A 9,600-nucleotide genomic window follows, 5' to 3' on the forward strand; every position below is an offset into this window, starting at 1 on the left:
CCCCCCCCCCCCCCAGTTCTCTGCCCCCGTCGTCCCCATCATCACATTCTCCCCCACAACTGCCTGTCTTGCCCCCACCTGTGTGTATTGCCCCCCCAGCCCTGTCCAGTGACCAGGTTGTCCCATCCGCCCTGCCCAGGCCACGGCACAGATGGAAGGCCGCCTGGAAGAATTCCTTGCTGCTTTTGCACCCGGCGCCCGGCTGGCCCTGGCCGATGGCGTCCTGGGCTTCATCCACCACCAGATCATTGAGCTGGCCCGCGACTGCCTGGCCAAGTCTGGAGAGGCCCTCGTCACCTCCCGCTACTTCATGGAGATGCAGGAGAAGCTGGAGAGGCTGCTACAAGATGTGTGTTGCGGGGGGGGGGGGGGGGGGGGCGGGGGGGGGGTAGGGGCCCCCGGGGAGGGCGGGGCCAAGGGCCTGCAGGCGACGCCATCACCCGCCTCTCCCTAGGCCCACGAGCGCTCGGACAGTGAGGAGGTCGGCTTCATTGTCCAGCTTGTCCGGAAGCTGCTCATCATCATCTCGAGGCCGGCGAGGCTCCTTGAGTGCCTGGTAAGTCTCTGCACCCAGCCAGGTGTGGGGCCCAGTGGTTGAGACTAGGCCGCTAGAACCGTCCTGCTGAGATTCAAGAGACATGCCCATCGGGTGGAGTTTGGAGAGGAGCACGGGGTGCCTCCCGGCTGGGCTGGGCTCTTTTCCCCAGGGAAGTGCCAGGAGCTGAGATCTGGAGGGGAGAGTTGGAGCCACCGATAGTGAAGCTGCTTCAGACGGAGGGAACGGCACGGGCCAAGGCCTGGAGGTGGGCACAAGCCCCGCCTTACCGGCCCCTCTGCCACCCCCAGGAGTTTGACCCTGAGGAGTTTTACCACCTGCTGGAGGCTGCCGAGGGCCAGGCCCGAGAGGGCCAGGGCATCAAGACGGACCTGCCTCAGTACATCATTGGGCAGCTGGGCCTGGCTAAGGACCCCCTCGAGGGTAAGCTGACGGGAGTAGGGTGGAAAGAGAAAACCAAGGAGAGGCCGGGGCAGAGCTGTGATTCGAACCCAGAGCCGTCAACTCCACAGCTGCCATGATGTCCTTCGTCTCTCTGTGGCTCTGCCCTCAGCCACCTGTGGGGCCCACTGTGGGAAAGTGCCTGGGGTTCCTGGGTCAGCCACCTGTAAGTGGGACCTCTGACCTGCCAAGGGGTGGCTCCAAGAGGAGCCACCACTCCTCCCACGAGTCCCCAAAGTACTTTCCTGATTTCATCATCCGACTGTGGCCCAGGAGACGGACTTAGAGTCGGACAGGACAACCAACCCGTGGGCTTGACCAAGCTGGTCAAGAACTACCCCCAGACAGCAGAGTCAGGAGAACTGAGACATGGGACCCGGGGAGCGTCGAACTTGGACCTGACCTGGTCCAGGTGCGGCCATGGGAGGCTCTGGGGAAAGGTTGATGTGTAAGCGAGTCCTGGCGGATGGAGAGGTGACCAGGTACAGATCTGGGGAAGAGGGGGGGGTGAACCGGGCGGCGGGGGAGGGTGAAAGCAAAGGCCCTGAGGTGTGCGGGAAGAACAGTGAGGGGGGAAGCGACTGGAGCTGAGGAAGAAGCAAAGCTGGGAGAGGGTGGTGGGGTCAGCAGGGCTTTGCCACAGTGGCTGGCGTCTGCCCAGCATCACTGCTCCGTTAACCCTGGGACTGGGCTGCCATTGTCCCCGTTTAAGGCTGAGGCTCCAGGCAGATGAGGTCGAGCAGGGATTCAGACCTCGGCGGGCCCCAGGCCAGACCGCTTGTCGACTGGCTGTGTGGCCCCGGCTGTGCCTGGCTGTCCAATGAAGGCAGGTGGTGCTGTGGGCGGCCCCGGGGTCAGAGGAAGCAGAAAGTGGCCGGGCAGTTGGCAGCTGAGACTGTGGGGCAGGTCATCTATCCAGTGTCCCCGGCGGGGAACCTACTGAGTAAAAGAGGCTGTATTCAAACCCAGACCTCCCTCACCCGTGACACCCCATTGTCCCATCCCAGCCTTGCTCTGTGACCGTGAGACACTGTCATGGTTCAGTGCCATCATCACGGCTCATGTGCACCAGCCGCTCACTCGGGGCCGCCCCTCTGCCAAAGCCCTAGGGCCAGAAAACGGCGTGGGTGGGGGGCTCCCTCTGGGCCACACCCTCAGCTGAGGAGGATGTTAGGAGCCAAGACCCAGAGGGCCCATGTCACAGCCTGCGTTAACAGGCCCAAGGCTCGGAGCCAGGATGATGGCTGTGCCATTCAGAGGCTGGGCTTCCCACGGGTCCTTCTGGAAAGTTCCTCAGTCGTTGCTCTTACTCTGGCCTGGGTTTGGCCAAGGTCTGGACGTAGTAGGGGCTCGATGATGCAATGATGGTATCGTGGGAGCCGGTCAGGGAGGCACTACGTCCCCAGGATGAGCCCTGGAGGCCTTGGGAAATCTCTGGGCGATCGAGGCACAGGCACGGAGGCATCATTTGAGGCTCCTCCCTTGTCTCACAGAAATGGTGCCTCTGAGTCACCTTGAAGAGGGAGGACAGCCTCCAGCACCTGAGTCCCCGGAGGTAAGTCACAGAGCTTTGACGCCCCCACCTGTCGGGTTCTTTTCAAGGTAGATCAGGCAGCCGTGGGAGGGGCTGGGTGTGCGGACGTGTTGCATGTAGTAGCTGCTTAGTAAATGCCTGTGACTTGAGGGAGAAGGTAGAGGCGAGTGCCCTGCCCTGGCGGTTGAACAGGGCAAGGCTGGAGGGGATACTGGAAAGGGGCGTTTTGGAAGATGTCTAGGAGTTTTCTGGAAGGAGGACGTGGCTCCAGCCAAAGCTCAGAAACTCAGAAGCTGAGTTTGAGACGTCTAGAAGGAGAAAGTAGCATCAGATGTCGGGACCAGTGGCTGGGACTTGAAGGCAGGAAGAGCCCGACCTGCTCTGAGGTGGGGCAGGACCCTGACCCTTCTTTGCCCCCTAGAGCCGTGCCCTGGTCGGCCCATCGCGGAGGAAGCCGTGTGAGAATGACTTCGAGACCATCAAACTCATTAGCAACGGGGCCTACGGGTAAGTCCTCGGGTCCCCCATGGACTGATTTCTCAGCCGCCCACGGGGATGCCTGAGGTCCAGCGGCCCCTGAACGTGCAGTCCGGGAAGCTGAGGCCTGAAGAGGGCAGTAGAGACACAGTACAGCCAGGCCAGGGTCTCAGACAGGCTCCGCCGCGGTCTAGGCCATTACCTGCCCCAGGTGTAGGGAGTTCTAGGTATACAAGGAAAAAGATGGCCCCGTGGTGGCGGTAGTGAGCAGTGAGCGTTATTTTGGTGCCACTTTGACAGGTCCGCGTGGGGCTGGGGTGGGAGGGGGAGTCGTTCACAGGATAAGACTATCCAGAAGGGGCTTCTGCGTCTAGGTGATGTGGCTCAGCAGCACTGCCAGGAGTCTGGGTCAGGGAGCTCCAAGAGGGAGCAGTGGCTTGGGGTCTTTTTAGCCCCACGGTTCACCTTACGGATGGCTAGTAAATTTGGTATCGTTTCACTACGGATGCAAAGCTGGCAAGCTCTCAACGGTTAAAAATCTGCTTATTTGGGCCCTATTTAAAGCACTTTGAGTTTGGTGCCAGGGGGCTTTTGACTGCAGGGGTCTCAGTCTGCCGTGAAGACATAAGCCAAGGGCCATCTCTGTCATATCGATGTGACACCAAGAAAGGCAGCTTAAACCCGTAGGGTGGCTGCTTTTGGAGAGGGGCCAGGTAAGGAGAAAGGGTGTCCCGGCTGTAGGGCGCAGCGCGGGCAGAGGCCTGGCAGGTTGGGTTCTGGGCCCAGGTCGGGGCCCGTTGCCTGCCCGGGCCTCGGTCTCAAGCCTCGGCGAACCCGGCTCCCCCAGGGCTGTCTACCTGGTGCGGCACCGAGACACACGGCAGCGCTTTGCCATCAAGAAGATCAACAAGCAGAACCTGATTCTGCGCAACCAGATCCAGCAGGTCTTTGTGGAGCGTGACATCCTCACCTTTGCCGAGAACCCGTTTGTGGTCAGCATGTTCTGCTCCTTCGAGACCCGTCGCCACTTGTGTATGGTCATGGAGTATGTGGAAGGTGCGGTCACTAGGGCTTGCATGCCTCCAGTGACGGGGAGCTCACCACCTACCCAGAAGAAAGTCCCTCCTTTGACCAAGCTAGGGTCTGCTCCGGCCTCCCTGGGGTCCCAGCCTGCCTGCCTTGGGAGCTCCTCAGTCTGCGGTGGGGGGGTCCAACCTGGGCAGTTGGGGCTGAGGGAGTCCAAAGAGGTGTGTGAGGGTGGGACCCAGACATCCTGGGGGGGGGGGGGTACCAGTGAGCAGAGGCCTGAGGGCCAGAAGTAAGAGCAAGGACGGAGGGAGGGCGGGAGGTGTGGGTTGGAAGGGCCAGGATGATTGGGGGCCAGGGAGAAGAGTTGTTGGATCAGGTTTGCAGGTAAAGAATGAGCAGGGCCTTCAGGTGGTGCAGGGGTGTGCACTGTTCAAGGTCCTTCTAGGCAAGGAGGGGGAACGAGCACTTAGGAGGCACCGGCTGTGTACAGGGTAAGGAACCGTGTCCTCGCAGGGCTGCTGCCCTGCCAAGGGAGAATCAGGAATCTGGATCTGCCCTCCCTCCTGCCCTTCTTGGTTCCCTGCCTTGGTTTGGTATAGACCAGGGATGCTTTGCAGGAGAGTGGGGGGGGGGTCTCATAAGCCTGGAGCAAGGCTCTAGAGCCCAGGGCCTCTGAACGCATCTGTCCCCCAACAGGTGGTGATTGTGCTACACTTCTGAAGAACATGGGCCCACTGCCCGTGGACATGGCCCGCATGTACTTCGCCGAGACAGTCCTGGCACTGGAGTACTTGCACAACTACGGCATAGTGCACCGGGACCTCAAGCCTGACAAGTGAGCAGCCTGGGGCTTTGGGAGCGGGGCCTCTGATTGGGGTCTGGGGCTGCTCAGAGCTGCCCGCCTATCCAGGTCCTGCTGGCCCATGGGCCCCTGGCAGCAGGAAGACAGGGAGCAGTGGCAACTTTGGGCACCTGGTGTATACAGAGGAGGACAGGTCCTTAAGAGGCACCTGCTATATGCGAGGGGAGGATAGTTGTATTTATGGAGATGCGGTCAGGCAAAGAGAGAATGTGCACTTTAGGGTGCACACAACGCACAGGGGAAGGGACTGTGCACTCACAGAGTTACCGCGGCACAAGAGGAGAGAACGTGCACTTAGGAGGCACCGGCTGTATACAGGGAACAGGGACATGCCCTTTGCAAGACCTTCTGTGTGAAGAAAGGGACTGTGCATGTCTTGAGCACCTGTTGTGTGTTTGTGCAGGGACGACAGGAAGAGATGTTCATTGAGAGCCTTGGGAAGTTTATTTTGCTCTGGCACCTAATAAGCACCTACTGCATGCCAGGTCCTCTGTGGGCGACCGTGAGACATGTGTGTGAATAATCCATCGTGCTTTATAACCCCTACATAACTTGCAAGGCACTCTCCCCTGCATTAATTGAGCACCTGCTGTTTATAGAGCAAGGGGCTACTCTTGATATCAAGTGCCGTCTGGATACCAGGCAAGGAGCTCGAGTTTCTTAGGTTCTTGCTGCATGGGGGTGTGAACATCAGCATTAAGAGCCTGCACGTTTTCAGGCGTCTTGTAGTTTGCCAGCGGCTTAGAAAATAAAGTGTGTATTTGGCACCTACCATGTACCTGGGCCTCTGTGCGCAACACTTGTCAATATGCTCTGTGCCGTCAGGTCTGTGGATCATCCTAGAGTGGGGTGGGGTCTCCTGAGTGACCCCAAGGCAGCACCTGCCCCTCCCAGGCTCGGGACCCCCATCCGCAAAGTGGCACAGGCCGGTGCCCAGCCCCAGAGGGTTCAGGGAGACAGGCGCACACGATAGACACGCGCGAGAGAGATTTTCGCCTTTCACTTTGGAAAGTTCCAAATACATCCCAAAGTCAAGAGAAGGCGCATATTCATTCACTGGGGCTGTCAGAGCAAAGTAGCACAGAACTGGGCGGCTTAAACAATAGAAGTTTATTCTCACAGTTCTGGAGGCCAGAAGTCCAAGATCGAGGTAGCAGCAGGGCTCTCTCTGAAGTCCCCAGGGAAGGATCTCTTCCAGGACCCTCCCCCAGCTTCTGGTGATTTCTTGGCTTGTGGCGACATTGCCCCGCTCTTCACATGGCGTCCTCCCTCTGCATGCCTGGGTCCAAATGCCGTTCCTGTAAGGACACCAGTCATACTGGATGAGGGGTCACTGTACTCAGGGACGTCCTCCTCTTAACTAATCACACAACAATCCCGTCTCCAAATAAGGTCACGTTTGTAGTCACCAGAGGTCCGGACGTCAACATGTGACTTTGGAGGTACATAACTCAGCCCAGAACAGAAGGAAGGGTCCAGTGCCCCCCCCCCCCGTCCACTCCCCACGTTCAACCCGTTTCCACAGCTTCCAACGCTTGGCCAATCCTGCTTCCTCCCCATCCCTGGGTCCCCCCACCCCCCATGCCGGGCAATTTGAAGCATATCCCAGGCATCGGATCATTTCATTATCATTTCATTTGTAAGAAGGAAAGGGTTTTTTTGTTTTTTTTTTAACGTTTACCTATTTTTTAGAGAGAGAGAGAGTGCGCGAGCAGGGGAGGGGCAGAGAGAGAGGAAACAGAATCCAAAGCAGGCTCCAGGCTCCAAGCGGTCAGCACAGAGCCCGACGCGGGGCTCGAACCCACAAACCGTGAGATCATGACCTGAGCCAACCTTGGACACTTAACCCACTGAGCCACCACGGCACCCCCAGAACTTTTTAAAGACAGTGGGTGCACAGAATCGTTCCTTTAGAGAGTCCGTGGATGCAGTTCTGTGCCAAGTAAACGGTTTATCAAACCACTTGGCTATACGCAGCTCTCCAGAAGTTAAGCAGCCGAGGTACCAGGAGGTGCGCGAAACCGCGACTTTCTAAAGGTGGTGTGTATGCTTCTGTCATCCGGCAAGGCGTTTATATCCTTGAGCCGACGGGAAAACTAGAACAGCAGGGTGCATGGGAGGTGTACAAGGTTTTAAAAACGGGTGCCCTTAGGAGGTGCACAGAAATATTTCTGTATACAGCAGCTGCTCGAGGTATGTTCGTTTTTCGACAGGAAACGTAAATAACGAGGGCTTGCAAAGAAAGCATTTAGCGAAAACAAAAAATGGCCACGTGTGCAAAAATATACTGTGGGTTTCAGACGTTTTCATGCACAGCGGGGAGATGGTATGATTCTCGGGAGATGTAAATTCCAACAGCGGAGTAGACAGTAGGTGCTCAGTAGCGACACCAGATGCATCCGGTGGGTGCACCGAGACGTTTGCCAGATTGGCAGTATTGCCCAAGACCTGTCGGTCCTCGTGATGACGTGCCCACGCTCAGGAAGTGCTTTCCGACCCCCTCGGGGGAGTTAAGCCGCCCTGGCTGGACCTCAGCCCACCTGGGGTGGCACCAGGTTCCGGGGCGGCATGAGAAGCCAGGCACCTCGGGCCCCCCAGCCCTGAGTGCACCACCCGCCCACCCACAGCCTGCTCATCACCTCACTTGGCCACATCAAGCTGACCGACTTCGGCCTGTCCAAGATTGGGCTCATGAGCATGGCCACCAACCTCTATGAGGGCCACATCGAGAAGGACACCCGGGAGTTCGTGGACAAGCAGGTGTGCGGGTGGGCAGGCGGCCCTGGGTGCGGGGCCGCCCCCCTCTATCTGGATCCTGACCCTCAGGACGCGGGGAGACTTTGCAGCATGAAGGAGAAAATAAACCGCACCCCCCCGCCCCCCGCCCCGTAATTCTCTCCACCCCCCGTTCCCAGCCTGGCCTTGGCCTCTCCGTCCCCCTCGTGGTCTCTCTGGAGTCGGAGGCCATCCTCCTGTTCCCCATTCTGCCTGACCCAGGTGTGCGGGACCCCTGAGTACATCGCGCCCGAGGTGATCTTCCGCCAGGGCTACGGGAAGCCGGTGGACTGGTGGGCCATGGGTGTCGTCCTCTATGAATTCCTGGTGGGCTGTGTGCCCTTCTTCGGAGACACCCCCGAGGAACTCTTCGGCCAGGTGGTCAGTGGTGCGTTTCCCCCACCGTGGCCCCGGTTCGAGTCTTGGCCGCCCTGGGGCTCTGGGCAGCAGTTTCCCTACCGAAGGGAGCAGCTATGTGTGTGGATTGGGCACGTGTCGTGCGCCTGGCCCCAGCTGGACACTGGGGACATGGCCAAGGGCGAGACAGCAGGGGAGAGAAATACGCAAGTTAGGGAACATCAGATACAAAAAAAAGTGCCCAGGAAAAGAAGCAGGAAGAGGGGAGGGGATAGGGTACCAGAGGTGGTGGGGGTGGGGGCTTGGGGGGGGGGGCTGCATTAAATAGAGGGTCATGGAGGCCTCACCAAGGTGACGGTGTGAGTAAAGACCTGAAGGAGCAGCAGGGAGTCCCTAAAGTAGAAGAGGGGAAGGTGTTCTGGGCAGAGGGTGCAGCCACAGCAAAGGCTGTGTATGAGGTGGGACCGAGCCTGGTGTGTTGATGGAATAGAAGAGGCTGATGGCTTAGAGTACAGTGAGTGAGGGGAGGTGGTTGGAGGTGCTATGAAGGGCTGTCCTCACCCTCTCACTCTCTTTTATTTTATTTTACGTTTATTATTATTTTTTTAATTTGACTTGATTTATTTTTCCCTCTTCTCATTTTAGATGAGATCATGTGGCCCGAAGGGGATGAGGCCCTTCCAGCAGATGCCCAGGACCTCATCACCAGGCTGCTCCGACAGAGCCCACTGGACCGTCTGGGCACTGGTATGTGGACGTGGGATGGGGAGAGGCTGCCTAGAGAAGGGGGACTTGGGGCTGGGGTTTTGAAGGGCGCACAGGAGTTCACCGGGAACTAGCGTAAGACCTTGAAGGAATAGCGGGTATCTGGGTCGGATGCAGACAAGGGGCACTGAGGCTGAGTGAGAGCCTACGAGGTCACCGTGGGGTATGTCCTAAGGTCCTCAAAGGCCCAGCCCAGTGGATCCCACTGTTCAGATTCCCCAGCCACCTAATTAATGGTTAAAGGACTACTCGAGACTCACGCAGCCACTACAGGTTATGTCCATGAGGAAGCTTAGCCACTGGAGAGGACCACAGGGGCTGAGGTTGGGGAACAGGATCCCTTCACGCAGTCAGCTCTCTGCTCCGTGGAGTAGAAATGCATAGAAAAGGCTGGAAAGAAAGCCCTCCTAGGGCTTTGGGATCTCAGAATCCAGCAGAGGAAAGAGCAGGGCCTGGGGGCTAGCCCCAATTCTGTCTGTCTTCAGGCTCTTAAACAGCGGCTGTTCCCCTCGCCATCTTTATGGCTCTGTGTTGGCCAGGTTGGGGCTCAAATTTGGCCCAGGGGGCAGTGGGGGACAGGGACACGCAGGGCTGAGCCAGGCATGTGTTGGCAGGTGGCACCCACGAGGTAAAACAGCACCCCTTCTTCCGAACACTGGACTGGGCAGGGCTTCTGCGACACAAAGCTGAGTTCGTGCCACAGCTCGAAGCTGAGGATGACACCAGCTACTTTGACAGTAAGTGGGGGGGGGGGGGTGTCAAGGGGGGGGGCTCTGCTATCCCACAAGCCCCTGAGGCGGGGAG

At 58.5% G+C, this 9,600-nt stretch overlaps 1 protein-coding gene across 1 annotated transcript in view; it reads left to right on the plus strand.

Moving 5' to 3' along the window:
* MAST3 (microtubule associated serine/threonine kinase 3) overlaps positions 1–9,600 on the plus strand; it is a 40,554-nt gene that overhangs the window by 21,535 nt on the left and 9,419 nt on the right. The window contains exons 9-19 of the mRNA XM_040445555.1: positions 117–349; positions 455–556; positions 847–979; positions 2,491–2,552; positions 2,953–3,038; positions 3,856–4,064; positions 4,734–4,872; positions 7,527–7,659; positions 7,897–8,062; positions 8,677–8,778; positions 9,411–9,533. Coding sequence (XP_040301489.1) covers positions 117–349; positions 455–556; positions 847–979; positions 2,491–2,552; positions 2,953–3,038; positions 3,856–4,064; positions 4,734–4,872; positions 7,527–7,659; positions 7,897–8,062; positions 8,677–8,778; positions 9,411–9,533 — 1,488 coding nt within the window. The remainder of the gene's footprint in view (positions 1–116; positions 350–454; positions 557–846; positions 980–2,490; positions 2,553–2,952; positions 3,039–3,855; positions 4,065–4,733; positions 4,873–7,526; positions 7,660–7,896; positions 8,063–8,676; positions 8,779–9,410; positions 9,534–9,600) is intronic.

This window comes from Herpailurus yagouaroundi, unplaced genomic scaffold (assembly GCF_014898765.1).
Source record: "Herpailurus yagouaroundi ecotype Mexico unplaced genomic scaffold, PumYag 193, whole genome shotgun sequence".
Taxonomy (NCBI): Eukaryota; Metazoa; Chordata; class Mammalia; order Carnivora; family Felidae; genus Herpailurus; species Herpailurus yagouaroundi.